General features: G+C 41.3%; 1 protein-coding gene and 1 long non-coding RNA gene across 2 annotated transcripts; one reads left to right on the top strand and one right to left on the bottom strand.

Annotated features, from left to right (window-relative positions):
• Positions 1 to 35: 35 nt before the first annotated feature.
• On the bottom strand, positions 36 to 20413 carry ZNF330 (zinc finger protein 330). Its single transcript, XM_007067778.4, has 10 exons — positions 20261 to 20413; positions 15859 to 15988; positions 15564 to 15583; positions 15399 to 15469; positions 10466 to 10545; positions 7869 to 7995; positions 6537 to 6641; positions 3853 to 3899; positions 2390 to 2507; positions 36 to 1493 (listed from the first exon to the last, which is right to left on the bottom strand). Exons 2-10 carry the CDS (start codon positions 15976 to 15978, stop codon positions 1216 to 1218), a joined length of 966 nt encoding a protein of 321 aa, XP_007067840.2. The 5' UTR covers positions 15979 to 15988; positions 20261 to 20413; the 3' UTR covers positions 36 to 1215.
• Positions 20414 to 20611: 198 nt separating this feature from the next.
• On the top strand, positions 20612 to 22913 carry LOC119566099. The gene is made up of 2 exons (XR_005225135.2): positions 20612 to 20736; positions 21924 to 22913. It is a non-coding gene; the product is annotated as an uncharacterized LOC119566099 (long non-coding RNA).
• Positions 22914 to 23125: the final 212 nt, after the last annotated feature.

Raw genomic sequence — 23125 nt, 5'->3', positions numbered from 1 at the left:
GTCGCTGCTGTATGGAAAGTATTACAGGAAGAAACTGGAAGGAAAAAAGATATTTATTTGGAGTTACACCAAGTTCCAGGTCCATTTTTTTACTTTAAACAATTTAAGTTGGAACTGTTTCTTGGAAGAATCACATGACTTTCGAAAAAGCAGCAAATAATTCCTAATATTTTGATTTATAAAGTCATTAGTGTCAGCAAGACACTCCAGAGCGTGCATCACTTCTTGTGTGGTTGTGACAGTCTTGTATCCAACAAGGAATAGGGTGCTATTCCAACAGAACACAAACACCCTAGTGTTATCTTATTGTAACAAAAACCCTAGGTGTGATTCTTATTGAATCTTTGATTTCTTCCTGCTGCAATGCTGGTGAAGGGGCAGAATAGACTAGTTACCGTCCTCTTGACCCCTCTTTGCAAACAATGACAATACTATACTAAAAGAAAGTGATGGCTTTTATTGGGTAGGAAGGATATATTAACATTTTTATTGTGATAAATAAACCTTTTGATCTTATCTATGTAGGTGACACAATAGGTGATTGTGCATAATGGCTATGATTAATGTATAATGTTCAAAAAGGCATGGAATGATAATCTTCAAGAAATATGTTATGGGGAAATGTATTGATCTGCCTCGCCTACATGAAATGGTAAAGTTATTTTAATTTCAGTTTATATTTAGCTCATGAGAGGCCTATAGTAAGTGCTTTCCAAGTACTCAGTCCAGATCAATATTTATGAAAACTCACTACAGAATGCTGCTGACTCTTACTTTGTAGGCCAAAAATGGATACAGCCACCCATTTACACCACTACATATAATTTATGAACTCTGATTCCAGAATTACAGTCAAAATTACTCAAGAAAAATAACTTAATTTCTAATGAACAGATGGAAACAAATCTCTTTACCCTCCTACACTCCCAACTTTGGGGGGGGGGAGACATTAAGCTATTACACTCAGTAACCGTGAGATCAAAACCACTTAGATGAACGTTTATATTCATGCAAGTAACCAGTTTTCCTCTGCACACCCTCACCTTTCACACACCCACACACAAACCTCACCTTGAGTTTCTACAGAAGTTCCATGCCCTTTTTCCCTAATAAGCGTTGAAGCTTAAGTGCCTGGCAGAGCTATTCTAGTGGCACGCATAAAGCACTCCTATACTTATGTCTTCCAAATGCTTTATAGCTCCTCACTATGTAATCTTAGTCTTCAGCTTCTTCATAGTGGGCATAGCCACTAGCATAGGTCCTTCCTAAATTCAAGTTACTGAATAAATCTGTGGTCTCTGTTTCCGAATCCTTCCCTCCCTCCTCATTGTCTTCCTCATCGTCATCCTCTGCTTCATCCTCTTCATATTCGTCGTCATGATCACCTGCATCTCCATCCTTGCCCGATGAGAGGTTCTTCCAGTAGGCATCATAGCCAGAAGCTCCATCTGCCTCTTCACCTCCTGTCTGCCGGCCAAACTTCAGAGAGCGTGCTGTGAATAGACAAATAATTAAATTCTTATTTTTCAGCCTCAGTCATAAGTCACCCACTCATCAGTGGAGCATTTGACATTTCTCCATCTACCATCCATCTTCACCACCTACTCAAGAGCACACTGTCAGCAAAGAGCCCAGTACTACAATGATCAGTCTCTTGAGAGACTTTAACTGGTTATTTTCAGGTTGAATCCTTAAAGTCAGAGCACCTAACTAAGACAGACCCTTTTTCTGCTGTTCCCCATCCAAAATATCCTATCTCCAGAGATATTCATATATACAATAATGTATCAGATATTTTATTTAGATCATAAACTCTTCAGGACCAGAACTTTGCCTGTAGAGCACACTTTTGGTACTGTAATATGTATTTTATATAGAGATACATAGCACCAAAGATAATGTGTGTTTTTATGGATAAGCAGTGTTGAGTAAGCAGACTCATATGGGTATCTTCTAATGAATTTCAGCATGCTATTTCTTGATGGTGAAATAAGAAGTGACAGAGCAGAAGTAAACAGTGATCATGGGTGCTTCTTCCTTACACCAAAACTTGAAAGTAGCACTCAAATTCATAACGTTGTCAACATCCAGGGCACAAATAGCAGTCCTAATGAAGAGAAGCTGCAGCTCAGAGTCAGCAACAACTCAAACCAAGTTCTCTCAATGTAAATATGACAAACTCCCCAAAATATTCCAAAGCATCCAAGAACTTCAACATTCCCATACACATAAACATCCCTACACGGCAACCAATGGCATCACATGTTGCCAGTTTAAAAAGATGAACATATTAAGTTTTCAGACACAGAAAATAAGACTCCTAGTAAATTGACTTGCTAAATCAGAGACACAGCATTTGTTCCATTAGCTTTTAAAGGACAGCCCTTACTTGACATGCTCAGATCCTTTGTCTCCTGAGTTTCATGCCCACATTTAGGGCAAGGAGGCTCTTTTCCCTTTTCTTGCTTAAAAACCTTGCTTCGGGTGTGATCATCACAGAAACAAGCCTGAAAGGTGGAAAGAGGATAACGAAAAGGATAGAAGTTATAGTCATAACATAATACTCTTCAGCAGGCAAAAAAAAGTTAAATTTCTAACAGCACCAGGGTAATCTGACTGAGATTAAAATTTAACAAGTTCTTTCTGTAGTGGGACTGGAATTCATGTACAATCTACCCACTAACTGCTTCTGTGTTGTACAAGGTTCCACTGCCTTCTAGGGAAGGGAAGCCACGAGGATGCTGGAACTGGGAAAAGAGGATGGTGGCAGGGGAAGCAGGGTCCTCAAGGAGTGCCTCGTCTTGGAAGTTGTCAGCCGGGAGGCTGGCTCCAGGGGAGAGCTGGCCTCAGTCAGTGGGAGCACTGTCTGATAGACCTCAGCCATATGGATATTGGGTTAGTCCAACAAGTTAAAAGAAAACAAAACTAAACTTCAAATGTCTGTCTTGCAGGATAGTGTGTTCATTGTCCTGCTAAATGGAACCTCTCCCTGCCACAGTCAGTCAGTTTGTAATTAAAAGAAGACACCAATGTGAATTAGTACTAATTAAGCACAGACAGTGTGCTCAGCACTGTCCAAGACACCTCAATAAAGACAGTTCCTGCTCTGAACTCTGAGGCGCACACAGTAAGAATAGGAGACTGAGAGAATGGAGTTAATTAGATTGATTCATTTATTTAAATTGCCCCCCAATGAAAAATGTTGGGGTGGACAGTGCATTTGATTTGATGTAAGACTTTAGGAATGATCCAAAGGAGGAAAAGGTGGAGGCCTGGGATACTGGAATGGGAGAATCATATGCTCAGTGCAGAGGAAGCAGCACTGAAGACTGTATGAAAATGGGAGCAGGAAACAACTGAGAAGAGCCTGGCTACACTAACAGAACTGAAGGCTGCAGGGGGGCAAGAGGGCGTGCTTGTGGGGGAAGGGGGAAATTATACCAAATGAGATGAGAGACCCAGGCCAAGATGGAGTCATCACAGGGCCTCGAAAGCAAGAATGAGAAATTGAGAACTTAAAAGTGCTGGACAACAGGGCGCCAGTGAAGGCATATGAGGAAGGGCGTGATGAGGTTTGAACAATGGGAGAAGATCATTTTAGCAGTTGTTTTAGCAGCTAGATGGACTAGGAGGAATCAGTGTGGGATCTGGGAATCGAAAGAGGAGGTGAGAGAATCAAAGCAAGACATAATGGGGCACAGACAAGTATTTGGGCCATATGGCCCTTACCTCATACAGAAGGTATGAGTTTTCTATATATTGTGGAGGGCGATGTGACAAGACTTGGTACCAGAAGGACACGTAAGGAGAAGGAGTTACAATTATAGCTACTTTAAGTATCTGTATTTTTACCTTACAACGCAGGCATGAATGCTGCCCAAGCCGATTACAGGAAACACCTGATGAAAAAATGGATAACATCAAACTTTGAAAATGAAAGGTAACTTTGGCTCTTTTCTTCTACTTTTTACATCCAGATCAGCTCTCCAGTTCCATGGATAGCCTAAAATCACCAGTGTCACCAAACAAAATGAAAAGATAATACAGGGAAATACATATTTATCCAAATATATTATTTGAAAGGGCCCTTCATTTCTCAGCAACTTTTCCTGATCAACAGTTCCGAAAGCTACCCAATTGCAGAGTTGTCTGCCACTGAAGTTTTGAACATACAAAATCATTTACTTTTATACTCTAAGTTCAATGTATTTTTTGAAGTCCTTACAATAAGTGTATCTTGCTACAATCCTATTCACTGTAGTTACAGTTGTATTGGGCTACTTTATCGCTGTTTTTAAGAGTTTTATATACTGAGTCTACTATTTCATTAATAATTTGGTATAACTTTGGGAGCAAATGGTCCATTACCCACTCAAAATCAATTTTTTTTTAAAAAGATTCAAATATTTTTGTGTTCTCACATCTTTACAAACGTGTTGGAGTTGACTGAAACCACAGTTTGTTCACAAGGTGGTTTCACTGCTTCTTTTTTCCTTGTGGTATCAAAACAAAGCCAAACCCCCACCAGAGCTGAAAAGTAATTATAAATGGAATGTAAGGGCAGAATGCTGATTACCCTTATTTTCCTAATTTGAAAAGGATTTGATGCTTAGCAACTTGCAAAATTGAGCTGTCTGTGAGTAGTTTTATAAAGAATTGTCTGTCACGTCCTTATTTAAATCATACCTCATTACATATATTTACATATACAACCTAGTGTAATGTTATTGATAGTAAATACACAAGTAGCAAGGAGCAGAACTAGGTTGATGGTGTCTTTTTAAAATCGAGGCTGCCTTAATATTTTCATGTTGTTACTTTTATCTCCACAACAGGGAGTACTGTAAATGAAATGAAATAGGATTTTATGCCTAAATGAGGCTTGTTGGATAAAGAATGCATGAGCATGCACAGCTTGTTTTGAATCTTTAAAACATTTTATCATGTGCGCTGTTTATAACGAAACCGTCATCTCTCTCTCATCCAACTGTGAGAACAAGCTTTTAAAGCTTCAGAAATGGACAGGAGTGATTCTTCCTTTTGTGAATGCTGAGCAAGGGTGTGGGATCTGTCATATTCAAAGGCACCCTGAATTGTAATTAGTACATTGAAGTATTCCCATGAGTAGTCTGCACTTTTAAATGTTTTGTTTTGTTTTTTACAGCTACGTTTTATATTTCAAACTTATGACACAGAACATTTTTCGAAGCTAGAGTGGGATTGGCCATATCTGTTTGACAATATTAGTTTTATATTAAATTTAAACACTCAGTCCATCTCTCTAGTAGGACTACCCTGCACTGTAGAATGTGTAACCCTTGTAAAGTAACTTCTTCACTCATTGTAACATCACAGCTGTGAATTAACAGTCAACCCATCAAGAGAAAATTATCCCTTTTGAGCAGCAGTTGCTGCTCCAATGGTGCTTCACAGGAAGGCATTCTGGCACTACATAAAGGGGAGCTAATCAAGGCTCATGCAACAGTTGGCAGGGGAAAAAAGGGATGAGGGATGAAAAGGAGAGGGAAGACTTAGAAAAATAGATTATAACATTTAAAACAGGAATATTTTGAATCATGAGCTACCATTGGGGCCAAGAGCTTAGTAGATTCAATAAAGGATTGTGTATTTATATGGACAAGAACATGTAGTCAGGATAGCAAGGATTTAAAAAAAAAAAAAAAAAAGGCAAAACCAAACACAACCAAGTTTTGAAAGCAATATAAACCCTCCTGGGTCGGGCATAAGCCATCCCCTAATTAACAAGAAGAAAATTATCCAATGGACAGTATGTTTCATTCATGCCTACTACCACTTTTTTTTCATCTTCCTCTGGAATTGGCTATGGCTGGATACTGGACTAGCTAGACCACTAGTCTGATCTGATATTACAATTCCTCTGTTCCTGTAAGGTTTCACGTCCATCTGAGGTTTTTAAGTTTTGCCCACATGATTTTATGACTGTACCAGACCCCCTATGATAATCAAAATTTGCTGGTTTGCAGTTTCCTGTTCTTTAGTCTATGTATTAAGGTATGTGTTGTTAAAATATGAATGTTGACCCTTTGATTTATATAGGTATTAGAGAGAGACAGACAGACAGACATACAAAGCCCGTTGACTTCGGGCTTTGGATAAAAAAAAACTTCCCTACTCCTTCTGCATCCTTCTCACTCCTCTTCATGCCTTCATCTGTGCTGTATTCTACACGATAGGCCAGGTGCCTGATTCAAGTCCGTCCTCAAAACTCACTTCTTCAGATACTAACCCACACTGACCAAAAAATCTTGCCTTCTATTCAAGGAGTTCAAGCTGAACCACAAGGAATCTGGGGAAGTGCAGCCATGCTAGACAGAGCTAACTTTATTTTTAAGGGACCGACAAGAAAAACTCCTATTGCCTAACCAGCTGGGATAATCACACTGGACAAGTGAAATACCAGGCCATTTTTCACCACCTAAGCAGGTATTATTACACAGTAGGAAAAGGTGAATCTGCTTAACATTGATGAAAGGGGTTTTAAGTGGATAACTTACATTTAAATGTCTCTGCCTCCAAAACTTGGCAGCTGGCTTGATGCTCAAACTGATCATCTTCACAGAGGAAATTATGACAAAAAGAGCAACTGAATATTCTGCCTCCTACAAGATTTATCAAGACAAATAGAAAAAATAGCAAGCATGGGTTAAAAAAACAATTCCTCTCTTTTACTCATGCCACTTAGGCAGCTTTACATGGGTTTGACTAAGAATAAATTTTCCCTTCTGTCACAAAACACTTAAGAAGAAAATCCTATATTAAACATTGTCCATCTGGCATTATGCTGACATATACTACATATTATAATGACACAGGCTAGCATAAAAGTGAAGCAAGGAACACTACTGGTTATTTTATTCTCATCATGTTTTGGTTTGATTATGGCTGAAAGAGATCGTGTTAAGACATTTTTGGGCCAAAATATCCCTTTTCCATGTTCACCATCCCCTCTCCAAAATATAAATTTGGTTCAAATACACAACTGGAACTCCACAATTGGAGACTGGTGTGGTTTGATCAAGGAGCTGGTACCAAAGGAAACAAAACACCTCTTCTAGTGCAAGGAAAGGAGCAAGAATACCAGAGAGACAGCCAGTGTTTACACAACCTGTTGGAGTGATATAATTACATAAGGCTCTCAGACACTAAGGTGATGAATGCAATATAAATGTCTAAGTAGATGACATAAATACTCCTGAGTTGTAATCCCATTTTAGACAGATTACCTATACGCACTTGGGCACGTAATTTAAATTCTGTCTCACTTTACCCATTGTAAAATGGGGATGATTCTTAGTGAGCTTCCAGGTGTGTTTTAAAGATTAGCTAATATTTTTGGAGTGCTTTGAAGATGTAAAATGCGACATTAAGTGTTGAGTGTTACAATAATCTAGATGAGGGATTCTCAACTTCTTTCTCTCGGGCCCCCCTTCCCCAAAGCATGCTATAAAAACTCCATGGCCCACCTGTGCCACAATAACTGGTTTTCTGCATATAAAAGCCAGGGCCGGCATTAGGGGGTAGCAAACCGGGAAACTGCCTGGGGCCCCACACCATGGGGGCCCTCACAAAGCTACATTGTTCAGGCTTTGACTTCAGATGGCAGGACTCAGGGCCCTGGGCTTCGGGCCCTGGGCTTCAGGCCCATGCAGTGGGCTTCAGCTTTCTACCCCGGACTCCAGCAAGTCTAATGCTGGCCCTGCTTGGCGGCCCCCCTGAAACCTGTTCATCGCCCCCCAGAGGGCCCCAGACCGCTGGTTGAGAACCACTGATCTAGACGCTATAGGCAAAAAATTAGTTTTCTTATCCTTCAAGCTTAAACAACTTACCATGATCCCAGACACCTCTTTCACACTCAATGCATTCTGCATCTGCAAGAGGGCAGATACAGGCATGTGTGCTGAGACACTTCCTACCATGGCAGACCCAAGCTTCACAGAAATCACATATTGCACCCTGCAAGCACAGAAAGACATCATCTTGGAACATCTATCATACCAAAATAGAAATTCTGCTTCTGTACTCCAGAATGTGCCCATGTATCCGCTCAGGCTATCAGTGCGCTCATTCCACTTTAGGGGCATGTGGTTTGAGGGGAGGTGGAAGGTAAGGCATAATACCTCTTTCACCTTTACACCCAGTAGCTAGAAATGTATCCAGATTCTAATCAAGTCCTTTCAATATTCAGCTCATGTTCTCGGCATTCACTTCTGCAGGACATAATATAATCAACTGCACTTTGGTTTTGCTGTTTTATTTTTTCCATTAATGTCTTGAATCTTAGGCGTGAAAAATAGCTTTCTCCCCTATAATTTATGGATATGATCTTGCAGCCTTGTTGACATATATGAGATAATGCTCTGGTAAAAATACAATTTATCAAATCAAAGACCACTCAAGCTATTCTTACAGCTTAAATCAACTAATTAGATTTAATAACAAACTCTACACTCGAACTCTGACCTCTTAAGACAGAAAAGGTCATATAACATACGAAAAATAAAGCAATAATTAAGTAATCAGTTTATAAACAATTTCATGTTACAGTTAAAGTTCATAGAATCATAGAATATCAGGGTTGGAAGGGACCTCAGGAGGTCATCTAGTCCAACCGCCTCCTCAAAGCAGGACCGATCCCCGACTAAATCATCCCAGCCAGGGCTTTGTCAAGCCTGACCTTAAAAACTTCTAGGGAAGGAGATTCCACCATCTACCTAGGTAACTCATTCCAGTGTTTCACCACCCTTGTCGTGAAAATTTTTTTCCTAATATCCAACCTAAACCTCCCCCACTGCAACTTGAGACCATTACTCCTTGTTCTGTCATCAGGTACCACTGAGAACAGTCTAGAGCCATCCTCTTTGGAACCCCCTTTCAGGTAGTTGAAAGCAGCTATCAAATCCCCCCTCATTCTTCTCTTCTGAAGACTAAACATCCCCAGTTCCCTCAGCCTCTCCTCATAAGTCATGTGTTCCAGTCCCCTAATCATTTTTGTTGCCCTCCACTGGACTCTTTCCAATTTTTCCACATCCTTCTTGTAGTGTGGGGCCCAAAACTGGACACAGTACTCGAGATGAGGCCTCACCAATGTCGAATAGAGGGGAACGATCACATCCCTCGATCTGCTGCCAATACCCCTACTTATACATCCCAAAATGCCATTGGCCTTCTTCAAGTTACAAGACTACAAAAACTACAAACCTCAATAAACTTCAATTTTAATATTTAACAGACAGAAGATTTCCTATCTCACATATGACAGCAACTTCACAATATACTGTACACATAGGGATTTAATGGAGTTACATCAACATAAAACTGACATACTGGAGTGAAGAATCAGGCCCACAGAGTTAAGATTCAATGAAAAAACTGTTGCATTTAAGGCACAGAATGATTATGTTGTTGCAAACAGTCCACTACCTAGAGGAGGCAGCTGCAGAGATATATTTACATTAATTTTCCACACAGGAGCCCCATCCCCCTAAATTTTAATTTTTTAAGAATTTCTTTGGCAATATTCACATTTACAAAGAATACTTTTGGTATTTCACAGGGACTTATCACCTAACTATATAAGGGATGAAAAATAAGTTACTGATTTACAGAACAATCACTATCAATAAAATTATTTATGGTTAAACATTGTTCTCAGTGACTGCATTCTAAAAATCTGCATAACTCCATTAGCTTCAATGGCATTAATCTAGATTTACACCATTTTAATGGAGAGTGGAATGTGGCCTTTACTCGTTTAGGTCCCAAACCTGTACATGCTTAACTTTACTTAACTTTACTTTTGTGAATAATACCACTAAGCTCATTGGAGCTACTCAGGTATGTATGTAAAGATACTTAAGTGCATAAGAGTTTGTGTTAAAGTGTTAATTTAGGTTTGTAGTCCTATGGAGAAGTATTTTGTTACAGTGTATTGACTCTGATATTAGTCTATAAAAAATAAAAGCCCTATTCACAGAAGGGACTATTATTAAGGGACCCCCAAACGTGCTATAAAAACTCCACAGCCCACCTGTGCCGCAATAATTAGTTTTCAGCATATAGAAGCCAGAGTCGGCGTTAGGGGGTAGCAAGCAGGACAACTGCCTGGGGCCCCATGCCACAGGGGCCCCCGTGAAGATACATTGCTCAGGCTTCAGCTTCAGCCCCAGGTGGTGGGGCTCAGGGACCTGGGCTTCAGCCCCATGCGGTGGAGCTTTGGCTTTCTGCCCTGGACCCCAGCGAGTCTAATGCTGGCCCTGCTTGGAAGCCCCCCTGAAACCTGCTCAAGGCCCCCTAGGGGGTCCCGGACCCCTGGTTGAGAAACACTGTTCTAGTCTGACCTTCTGTATCACAGACCACAGAATTTTTGAAGAATTGTGCACATTGCTCTCGTCTTCCAAAAGACAACATGCTTTTGTATACATACCACCATTGCAAAGCCAGTACTGTACACGCCAGCGTGTTTTATAACACAGTCTGAAGACTTCATCATACATTTTGTTTTCCCTATTAATCCAAAAACAACAAAAAATTAGAGTCAAAACAATTTAGAGTGAATGACAACGTAAGAGCAGTGAAAAATAGGGAATTTTAGCAGTTACTTAAGTACATAAAAGGCAAAAAAAAAAAGGCAACAAAACAACATGCAACACGCTATCACACCTCCCTCTCTGATCCTCCAGAACAAACTGCTTATTTGTTTTTCTTATCCATTTAGGCCAAAATCTTTCTCACCTTACTTCTGAGACTGTAAATTCTGTAGGGCTGGGCCCATGTCTTCCTATGTGTTTTGTAGCCTGCTGAGCACTCTGTCAGCACTTCACAAATTATCAAAAATCACATAAAAAATTAAAAAACATTTTTTAGATTGCAGAGTCAAACAATCAACATTTTTACCACTCAGTAATAATGACCATAATGTAATTAAATTTAGCACCCTTGTAGTGGGAAAATATCAAAATATTCCAGCGCAGTAACATTTAACTTTTAAAAAAGGAACTACAAAAGAATGAGGACGCTAGTTAGCTGAAAATTAAAAAGAGCCCTCATAAGGGTAAAATATCTTCAAGCAGCATGAAGACCACTTAAAAACACCGTTAACAGAGGCTCAGACTAAATGTCTACCCCTAATCAAAAAAGACAGGAGGCCCACCAAAAGAATACCACCATGGCTAAACTTCAGACTAATGGAGGCCATGGCGGGGTGGCAGTGGACGGAATCTGGAAGTCAAATCCTAAAGAGGAAAACAGGAAGGAGCACAAACTCGGGCAAGTAAAACATAAAAGTATAATTAGGCAGACCTAGAAAAAATTTGAGAAGCAACTTGCTAAAGACACAAAAACTAACAGTAAGATTTTTTTTAAGTACATCAGAAACGGGCAACCCGCCAAACAGGCAGCGGAGCCACAGATAACAAAAGTGTAAAAGGAGCATTCACGGACATCAAGGCCATGGTAGAGAAGCTAAATGAATTCGCTGCAGCACTCTTCACTGGAGAAGATTTGGGGAAGATACCCGCATCAGAGCTATTCTTTTTGGGCATACTCTGAAGTACTGTCCCCGATTAGAACAAACTGATACCCTAAACTAGAGGTGGGAAAACTACGGCTGGTGGGCCCGTCCTGCCAGGCCCCTGAGCTCCCAGCTGGGGAGACTAGCCCCCGGCCCCTCCCCTGCTGCCCCCCGCAGCCTCAGCTTGCTGCGCCGCCAGCACTCTGGGCAGCGGGGCTGGCTCCGGCCAGGCGGCGTGGCTGCCAGAGGTAAAGATGCGGGGAGCAGGGGGTTTGGATAGGGGGTACGGTCCCGGGGGGCGGTTAGGGGTGGCGGGTCCCTGGAGGGGGTGGTCAGGGGACAAGGAGCGGGAGGGGTTGGATGGGCCGGAGGTTCTGAGGGGGGCAGTCAGGGGGCAGTAAGTGGGAGGGGGCAGATAGAATGCGGGGGCCAAGCTGTTAGGGGAGGCACAGCCTTCCCTACCCAGCCCTCCATACAGTTTCATAACCCCGATGTAGCCCTCGGGCCAAAACGTTTACCCATCCCTGCCCTAAACAGTAATAAGTCACCACGACAAGATGCTACTCATCTAAGAGTTCTGAAGGAATTCAAATAGGAAATTTCAGAACTACTAATTGTAGTATGTAACCTATCACTAAAGTCAGTCTCTGGTCCAGATAACTGGAAATTAACTAATGAATGCCAATTGTTAAAAGGGCTTCAGAGGCGATGCTGGCAATTACAGACTAGTAAGCCTAATTTCTGTACTGGGTGTATTGGTAGAAACTACAATGAAGAACAAAATGATTAGACACAGAGATAAACATGATTTGTTGGGGAAGAGTCAACAGAGCTTTTGTAAAGGGAAGGTGTGCCTCACTAATCTATTACAATTCTTTGAAGGAGTCAACAAGCATGTGGATAAGGGTAATCCAGTTGATATAGTGTACTTGCATTTTCAGAAAGTCTTTAACAAGGTCCCTCACCAAAAGGCTCTCTAAGGAAACTATATAGTCATGGCATAAGAGGAATGGTCTTTTCATGGATCAGTAACTAGCTGAAAGACAAGAAATAGAAGATAGGAATAAATGGTCAGTTTTCACAATGGAGAGAAATGAACAGCAGGGTTCATTTCATTTCATGAAAAAATAAAACTGTACATATACACCGATAGATTCTAAATTTGCTGTTGGCACCCAAGAACAATATTGTGGAAATGCTGTGGAGAGTTCTCTGAAAACCTCCACTCAATGGGCAGCAGCAGTCAAAAAGGCTTAGCAGTATGTTAGGAACTATTTGGAAAGGGGATAAAAAATAAAATAGAAAATATCATAATGCCACCATGTAAATCCGCGGTGCATCCATGTTCAGTTCTGGTCGTCCCATCTCAAAAAGGATATAGTGGAACTGAAAAGGGTTCAGAGAAGAGCAAAAAAGATGATGCAGGATACGGAATGGCTTCCGTACAAGGAGAGACTAAAAAGATAACGGTTGTTCAGCTTAGAAAAGAGATGACTAAGGGGAGTTACGATAGAAATCTATAAAAATCATGAATGGTGTGGAAAAAGTGAATACAAAAGTGTTATACACCCTTTCCCGCAATACAAAAACCAGGGGTCACCCGATGAACAGGCAGATTTAATACAAACAAGGGGAAGTACTATTTCGCACAGTGCACAACTAATCTGTGGAACTCATGGCCATGAGATATTGTGATGGCAAAAAGTATAACTGGGTTCAAAAAGGAACTGGATAAGTTCATGGAGGATAGGTCCATTAATGGCTATTAGCCAAGATGGCTAGGGACACAATCTCATCCCCAGGGCGACCCTAAACCTCTGACTACCAGAAGCTGGGAATGGAAGACAGTGGTGTATCATTCCATAATTGCCGTTTTCTGTACTCTCCCCTGAAGCTCTGGTCTGGCCACTCAGAGACAGGATAGTGGGCAAGATGGACTATATCGTGAACCAATATTGCAGCTCCTATGTTCTACAAGTTAAGAAATGCCACACTTAAGAGTTACCTCTGCAACCCTAATTCTGCCCCCTTGTGCGTCCACCTTGTATACTGGATGAGGCCAGGGTCTGGAAAAAGTAACGTGTGGTCATGTATCTAAAGACTATCATAATACATACGCACAAAAGGGCTGAATGGCTAGTGCACAGGCAACTGCAAATCTTGCATTTCCTATCTTTTGAGTGCTTGACTTTGCAACCTTAGTAATGTTCTTTTAACACAGCTTTCATGGTATGCAATTTTATAATTTTTCCTTAAAAAAAAAATATTAAAAATTCTACCATGTGGAACTGTAAATTAAACCCTCCATTATGCAGCATCAGCAGGTGCTTATAGTTCTTTAGCTGCATGACAACCTACATTAGCTAACGGCAGGAAGGGTGGGGAAGGACTGCTAGAGTTATGTGCTGGGTATGGAAGGGTGGCTGGGGTCTCATCAGCATGGCTCTCGGTCCCCTTTCAGGACTTTGGGGGAGCTGGTGCCCTATATGGTACACCTAAAGGGGGGAACATTTTTAACAACTTTATAACTCAGGAGAATTTCATGGGACAAGAAAGCAAAAGGCATGCTTCTAGCCCTCAGGCTTTGTCCCTACCTAATTTCGAAGGCCCATTACAAACAATGAAGGTGTTAGAACTTCTTTAAAAATAGAGGGTTGGAATGTTTTTATGGAAAATTTTAGGCAGCCTAAATATAAGAATCACCACCAGCTCACCCTATGATACAAGTACCAAACAATTCTGATGGTCTTTATTGGGAAATCTTGGAAGCTAACGTCTTTTTTGTAGGATACTTTTAGGAACATTTTCTTCTCTCTGTAAACATTTTTCACATCAAGATAGACAAGTTCAGCAAGACTCAATTCATTTAAAAGATGTGTAATGTACTAGAAGAGCAGAAAATGAACGTTCACCATTTTAGTGTAGTCTCTAATGAAAGAGAGAAGGGTTGTGAATGATGATATACAGTGGAATAGTATTACACACTAATGGCCTGGTTTTTCAGAAATGCTTAGCATCTGCAGCTCCCTGTGAAGTCAACAGGAATTGCAGGTGGTCAACACCTCTGAAAATCAAACCACAAATCACCAACATGCTTTATGGCAAGTAGAAAAATATGTAAAAAAATACGTCAAAGCTTGTTAAACCAGGAAAGCAACACAATTCGTTTCAAAGTATAAGTCATATTTAGCCCCCCATCACCTCCCCTTTTAAGCAAGCACCAGTGCAAATAAGATTTAGTACCGGATCTAAAGTCCCCTGCCTTCAGTGGGAGTCTTTCCACTCAGCTGAAAGGGCTTTGGAGCAGTCCTTTAATGCACATAAGTACTGTGCTAACAAGTTATGCAATATACACATATAAGGCAAACAATTTATCACTGATTTAATTTATACTAAGAAATAAGTAGTGGTGATAACGTTGTCCTAAAAGCTGCAATATTTCCTGATTAAAAGAGCAGCGTTTTGGCAGCCTTTTTAACTTCGCTCGCAGCATCAAGCAATCCCACAGTCAATTATTCAAAGAGAGAGCCAGAATGTAGAACATTCTCAGTCGTAACAAAGAGCTAAACATGTTTTTTTAAACAATAAATATGAGACACAAATCAAGGGCCGAAACCTTTTTGGGGTCAGTGAGACTATTCATGCACACGAGAGTTTGCACAATCAGCCCTCAACGGGCAAATTCTCAGCTGGGCAAATTGGCATAGCTCCATGAATTTACACCAGCTGACGATCAGTTTCTAGACAGACCTAGTTAAAATACTGAGACTTCATATAACACCACAAAAGGAATGCAGTGTAAGGGGGGTGGGGGGGGAGTGTATTTTCTTTTGCCAGTTACACTTACCACAATGTGCACAAATAGGCAATTTTTGAACAGAACTACAAAAGTAGCAGAAGGCTCTATTCTTCTGTCGTCTTGTCATATGAAAAAATCAAAACAAAGCGTTAAACAAAATCTTTAAAAGTAAAAATAGGTTAAAATGATGATGCGGAAAAAAAGCATATTTACCTTTGGCATTTATCACATTCCTGTGAAATGTAAATTATAAATAGTTATTTTTCCCCATGTAAAACAGTGTACAGTTTTTGTAATGATTCTGATATAATTTAAAGTTAGGTAACCAATAGATATATATTTATATTGAAACACTCAAACTCCTCTTTAAATCCAAAGCTCAGGATATAACTAAATTACTAGATAAGTATAAAGAATGACTTTCTAATTTAATGCAGCCAGTGTAACTATATCATTGGTTTCACAGAAATTTAAAAATTGGAATCAGAAGTAGTTTTGGTTATTTTACCATTGAAGCATTACAAGGATGTTTAGCTAAATCTATGTTGCCCCTTGAAGCTCTTATCTGCTTTTCACGTTCTCGACGATTCTCAGCCTTCTTGCGTGCTCCTGTCTTCTTTTTAGGCATTTTTCTCTTTCTGTCAGAAACAACAAAAAACAATACAGACACACAAATATTTTACACATATGGAAGCATTAATTAGTCCTTTGTGTTCATGCCCTATAAAGGGAAGTATTCTTATTTCAGCATTATCTACTTCCACTCATTCCTTTCTCTGAAAGCTCCACCTCTTCATCTTTGAATGTAATTTAAGGGTCCAATCCCACAAACACTGAATTAGCTGTAGTCCCAATGACTTGAATGGAGCTACTCTGTACTGAGCTCTGTGCTTGGCAGTATGTGCCATATAATCCATCTGTAAGGTAGTGGTGATGGTTTTTTGTTGTTGCTTTAATTTCGCCACTTGTCTTACTAATGGATCACATATGAAGTTTATTTCTCTCTTTCACCTCTCTCTCTTCCCTCAAATCTAGACACAATCTGGTTATTTCAGTCAAAGAGCACAGTTCTTCAACGGCAAAAGTCAGAGTATTGCAGCAATGCAAACTTAACACTTCACAAACAATTAGAGAGATGTGACTTGATTATAATAATGACCACACTGAGTCAGACCAAAGTTCCATCTAGCCTAGTATTCTGTCTTTCAACAGAGGCTGGTGCCAGGTGCTTCAGAGGGAATGAACAGAACAGGCAATTATCGAGTGATTCATCCCCTGTCGTCCAGTCCCAGCTTCTGGCAGTCAAGAGCTTGCCTAAGGGTGTGTCTACACTGCCTACGGTGCGGCTGCGGCAGCGCTGTGATGTGGGCAGTGTAGACACGCTTTATCACCCGGGGAGAGCTCTCCCAGCGATTTAAAAAAACCCAAAAACCCCCGAACAAGCAGTTCATAGCTTTATCACCGGGAGCCACGCTGTCTATACTGCCGCTTTTCAGCGCTCAAACTTTCATCGGTCAGGGGAGTGGTTTTTTACGCCCCTGAATGACAAAAGTTTTAGCGCAGAAAGTGGTAGTGTAGACACGGCCTAATCTTAAAATACTACAGTGGCGCAGCTGCACCAGTGCAGCTGTAGCGTTTCACTGTAGATACTGCCTACGCCGACAGAAAGTGTTCTCCCATCGGCATAGGTAATCCGTCTCCCCAAGAGGTGGTAGCTAGGTTGACAGAAGAATTCTTCCACCAACCTAGCGCTGTCTACACACAAACTTAGATTGGCTTAAGAATGCCACTCAGGGGTGTGGATTTTCACACCCAACTGATGTAGTTAAACTGACCTAATTTTCTAGTGCATACCAGGCTTGAGGGACATCCAGCGCATGGGGCTGCATCCCTGACCATCTTGGCTAATAGCCATTGGTGGACTTATTCTCCATGAAATTATGTAATTCTTTTCTGAACCCAGTAATACATTTGGCCTTCACAACATCCCCTGGAAATTAGTTGCACAGGTTGACTGTGCATTGTGTGAAGAAGTACTTCCTTTTGTTTTAAACCTGCTGCCTATTAATTTCATAGGGTGACCCCTAATTCTTATGTTATGTGAACCCCTAAATACTTTCCCTTTCTCTACGTCTATCATTAGGGTTTAGCGTGGCCACACTGCTACACGGGCATACAATGAACTGCAGGATCACAACCCTGAAACAGAAATAAACCCATCACCAATGGCCTCTGATATCTCAAGGTGTAAATCCGTATCTCAAATTTCACTCCAAAAAAGGAAAAAACAAGCCAAAAAAGCTTATTTGACAGAACAGTTATTCTGCTGAAGAAAAGGCTTTAGGAGAGCATTACCACAAATTTCTGTGTAGAGGGCTAAAGAATTTAGTAACTTCTAAAGAAAAATGTTGTTTCCTAAGGGGGAGGAAAATACCTATCTTCCCCTCTAACAGAGAAAGCAATATATTGTCTAGTCCAGATATTAAAATTTGCTTTTTGATAACCCACATAAGTCAGTTTGTTCACCTCTTCGCATTTCGCACCAGGTTTAAATCGTATTAGAGTGTCATATTTTGTATTCAAAATTGCACTGCTGAGCTTCCTGCTGGCAACTGTCATTATTCTGGAGTGTGACATTTATGATGCTTAGAGCCCAGTATCAGATTGTAAACTAATTTACATGCTACTTTAATACTGATTTAACAATAAGCACTTTAATGTTTAGTATTTATACACAACCTTGTCATTGTTGATTTCAGATTCGGAGGAACAGAAATGGCAATTTTAATGAAAACCTTCACAGTTCAAAACCAACTGGATACACAGATGGCAACAAATGCGTAAGATGTGAATGTAAAGAAAGCTGCACTAAAAAAAAAAAATGGTGCAGGTTTCTTTTAATAAAGACACCATCTCAAACAACCCATTCAACACTACGCAATAAACAACAACGCTTTGCCCACGTATCGTTCTTTTCAAATCTCAGAATACTTTACAACTATTAATTAATCCTCAACATTTCTATGAGGTAGGTATCAGCCTCATTTTACAGAAGGGTAAGATGAGACTCAGAGAGGTTAAATGTATTGCCAAAAATATACAGGAAACGTAACAGATTTGCAAGCAGAATGCCGGAAACCTAGCCCCTGGTGCCATTCTCTAATCGCTACTTCCCCTCACTGTTAATTCCATACTGGCCTGAGTGACTTTACAGACTAACATGGCTGCTACTCTGAAACCTTGACAGTAATGGTAACCCATGATGTTGTTATGGCTATAATGGGTAGTTGTAACAAATTGCACATCTGAGATAAAAGCCTGCTTCCCCCACAAGAGAAATCAATGTTTTCATAGTTAATGAGTTCAAATGTTAACACTTGGAGTAGGCTGTCCTTATCACCCAGATTCATATGCATGACAATTTATACATGCACATCAGTAGGATGCCCCATACAGGGAAGGCAGCTGAAAAGCACACCAGAACCTTTATTATAAGGAGTATTTGATCAAGGTGTCTATTAATCACTTTGAGCAGAACCGGTATGAAATTATATTTTAAATGTTTCCACTGTATTAACATCATTTGGTATTTATATTATTCAGTACAATGACTGTACATATATCACTTAACTACCACACCAGCTATCCTCTCTAGTCACAAAACATGTAATGTCCTGCCAATTTTATTTTCTGAATGTCTTGCTCTTTATAGGCTGAATCCTTTAGGTTTTACTCAGGCAAGACGCTCAGGAGCTCTGTAAATACCAGCCAAATTACCGGCTGCCTTCCCTTTAAAATGAATGGCACAACTCTTGTACTGGCACTGGCTGCCTATTTCACCACCTTACACAGCAATTAGCTATCAATAAAGAAAATTCTCTACTGCGCCCACCTTTTCTGTTTGGTTATTAAATCAAAATTGCAGGGAACTATTTGAGGCACACATTCAAGTAGTTTTATGGCTTGATTTATGTTACTAATATTCAGCGTATTTTTGTTCCTGATTATTTTAGGCTTGACATTTCATCTGTGACAGAACATTAGCGAGCTCTTTGAAAGCTGGTGTCAATCATCCTGGAAACTCTTGCTGGTTAAACTTCAACAGAGTTACTAAAGCAGTAGCCACTACTAGCAGGATTTAGAAATAGCCATGTTTTCTAGAAGTGCTAGAAACCTGTCACCACTCATACACGATATCTAGTATTGTAAGTCTTTAAACTGTAAACTCTAGGTAGCAGAGCTTACCAGTATATTGTTTAATGTCCAGCATACATTGTAGGCGCTAAAATAAATAACTTTTTATGTGTTTGGAAACCACTGAGAAGCAGAGCAGATTTTATGATTTACTGGACTCTAAGTAAGAGAGGTGCCTAAATCATGAGTTGTCACGCCCCTCAGGTGACCCCGTCTCCAGAAGGTGAGATCAAGTAGGACCTCCTGCCAATGGCCCTAACACAGATCAAAGCGGGATTCTTTGGATCCAGCCTGCGAGACATTCCCAGAAGCAAAGTCCTCAACCAGTGACGATCCCTTGGAGTCGAGCCCGTGGTTTAAAATACTAAAAGCAAATATTACAGAACACCGTCCGCCTGCAGCTTCATTGCCCCCCTTCCGGGGCTAGGGGCGCACAATGTCCCAGACATAGTCAACCTAAGCCCTGGCCAAACCAATGAGAATGGAGGTGGCTGCTGATAAGCCCCGGCACTACGCCAGGGACCCGCTCCTGAGAAGTTTGCAGGCGTTGCTATCGCCTACGGGGGAGTTCCAGGGTCTCTCCCACCCCCCCGAACGTTGGGACACAAGTGGAACGCCAAAGAGCCCAGCGTTCTTTCCGCCCCTGCTGATCTGGAACCAGGCGCAGCTGGCAGCCTGTGCCGACAAACCGCCCGCAGCGCCACGCTGCCCCTCACCTGGCCCCGCTCCTCCGGCGGCCGCCCGGCTTCTCCGCTGCGGTGAATGACTGTGCGGAAGCCGGAACCGGTCCCTCCTTAGCCGCTCTCGGCTTCACACATAGCAGCTCGCTGTGCAGCCTCGGAGGTTCCGGGCAGCGGCGGCTGGATCCCGGATCCTTTCTGCGGTGCCAGGGGCTCCAGGGCTAGTGTGGCCGCCCGCTCCTTGCAGCCAGCCGGGGAGCAGTCTCGCTGGGCGGGGCGCACGGGCACCTTGGCGGCTGAACTTTGAGCGGACACGCGGCCAGAGCCAAAGCGCTGTCTAAAAATGCCCCTTCTGGTGGGTGTCAGCACAAAGCCGGGCGTGCTCAGACTTGGCAGGTGCTGACGGCCACCGTGACCCTTGATCTTGCACCCAACTCTGAAGCCGAGACCTTGTTTTCTATATGTCTGCGAAGTGACAAGCAGTCCTGGATAAATAATAAATCATGTACAAGGTACAGAAATAATGCATGTAAATAGACACATTGGAAGCCCAATGACCCCATCTGAGCAATCGCCTCTGGTCAGCGTTGCCCCTAGAAATAAAACTAGACTGCAGGGTTTGTGTAATGTTTGCTTTTAGTGTTGGGATTAGCTTTAAATATAAGCAAAGCCAGTAGCTGTTTGGGCTCCTATTGTGCATATGTGCATGTTAAAATCAGAAGTAAGAACTTGATTTATTATATATATTATTATAGAGAGAGTGAGCACCTCTTTGGCAATTTAAAGATAGGTAAGATCTCTACTGGAAAGCGTATACAATCTAACCAGAAAGAAAAGGAGTACTTGTGGCACCTTAAGACTAACCAATTTATTTGAGCATAAGCTTTCCTGAGCTACAGCTCACTTCATCGGATAGGTACAAATAAAGCATGAGAGATGTGATGTAATGTGATTCATCAGAACATTTTACATTGTACATTTTATTTGTAGGCAGTTGGGGGTGAAATCTCCATTTCCCCTGTCAAAGCTCAATCATCATCCCTCCTCCCTCTTGCTTACTGTATTTTCCACTGCATGCATCTGATGAAGTGGGTTTTAGCCACGAAAGCTTATGCCCAAATAAATTTGTTTGTCTCTAAGGTGCCATAAGGACTCCTTGTTGTTTTTACTGATACAGACTATCACCGCTACCCCTCTGAAACCTCAATAGCTTTGTATCACAGCCATCATCCTTCCAGCTAAGGAAAACTGGACAAGACTCCCACTGGAGCGATCAATACTGCTCTTTAACTGATTAGATGGGTTTCTGTTGAGTAATGCCCTCCTGTGTCAGCCTAGCAGCATTGACTCTGCTGCAACCCTAAGCCATTCTGTCTGGGGACCAAGAGACTGAGACCAGAAATGAATGACAATGGGGGTCACTTTGGATAAGCTAAGGGATACATATAATATTGTGTCTAGTATTTTTGTCATATTGTTAGATTAATTGTAAACCCTGCGGTTTACATGGTTGTTCCTTTCTTCTCTGCGCAAATACTATGTTGCCCTGCATCTTTTGTAGTCATGTGGAAAAGTGGGTGGAAAATGGCTACCAAAGAAGAATGTTGGTGTTTTTATACCCCGTCTCCATTGGTATAAATTGTTTTGTAAGGTGCAGAACAACAGAGACTCAAGCAATCTTTCTTTCTTTTTAATTCAGGTTTCTGTGGCTGGATAACTGGACTGAGCAGGAGTACTGGGGAGTGAGAGCGATATGCTGGGTATTGGTGCAGTGAGGCAGCAAAAAGCCTGCTGATCAAGCCTTCTCTTCACATCCTGCCTCCTTGACTCCATAACCCCGTTCATCAGTTATCCTCCTTACTGCCTCATCTGCCTCCCTGGTTATGTCTACACTGCAAAACCAAAACAAAACCCCCCACAGCAGCAAGTCTCAGTCTCTGATCCATTGTCTCAGGTTTGTGGTATGGCACTCAGAATAGCAATGTAGACATTCCCTCCCACTCAGGTTGGAGCTCAGGCGCTGAGACCCACCCTCCTCACCAGATTTCATAGCCTGAGTGGGAGCGTCTACACGACTACGTTTAGCATGGTAGCACAAACCTCACAAGCCTGAGTCTGTAGACCTGGGCTCTATGACTCTGCCATGGTTTATTTTGTTTGCTTGTTTGTTTGCAGTGTCAGTGTACCCCCTGGCTTCTCTGCCTGCTAGCTCAGACGCTGTTGCTCATCCCAAAGTTACCTACAGTCTACACAAATCTGAAGTCTCTTCACTCTTAGTGTTGTAAATTATTGACATCAGAAATTCAAATCATGAAGCTGAAGTTACAGAAATAGTTATTTACACTAAGAGAAGGAGTTCTCTGCATGAATAATTTGAGTCTCTCCTTTTGTGTCTTTGATAAACACTTGAGTATTAGCTGGTTGAGAGGTACGCCTAGTTGTTTTTATGTCTCCCCCAAGCCTTCCAGAGATTTGCTAAGATACACTAGCAATAAAGTGGCTTTCCATTCTGTCAAATGTAGGAAGTCGGTCAGAGAAAGAAGCTGCTCCTTAGAGAGATAGGTTGCGATGAAACACAGGTTGATGGTGTCAAGATTGGATAATGAGACATTATCAGTGCATCTCACTGTAAGTTCTCACAGTCATTTTGAAAATATAATAAAGCTTGTTAGCTATCACGTTCAAATAACTATGGACCTAAATTGTTGTAATTTATTTTTAATTAAGTACATAGCACTTGCCTTTTTCTCTAAAATACCCTGGCTGTTTCTATCTAATTAAGCCCCTGTTACCTTCCTACCTATTCCTATAATTACCTTCATTATTGCAATGCCTCTGTACAGCATTCAATATGTCTGGCTCCTGGGGCATTGTATTATAAAATGGGTGCAGTGTATATGT

This window comes from Chelonia mydas, chromosome 4 (genome assembly GCF_015237465.2).
Source record: "Chelonia mydas isolate rCheMyd1 chromosome 4, rCheMyd1.pri.v2, whole genome shotgun sequence".
NCBI classification, from domain to species: Eukaryota; Metazoa; Chordata; order Testudines; family Cheloniidae; genus Chelonia; species Chelonia mydas.
This window is presented reverse-complemented; position numbering and strand designations above follow the sequence as displayed.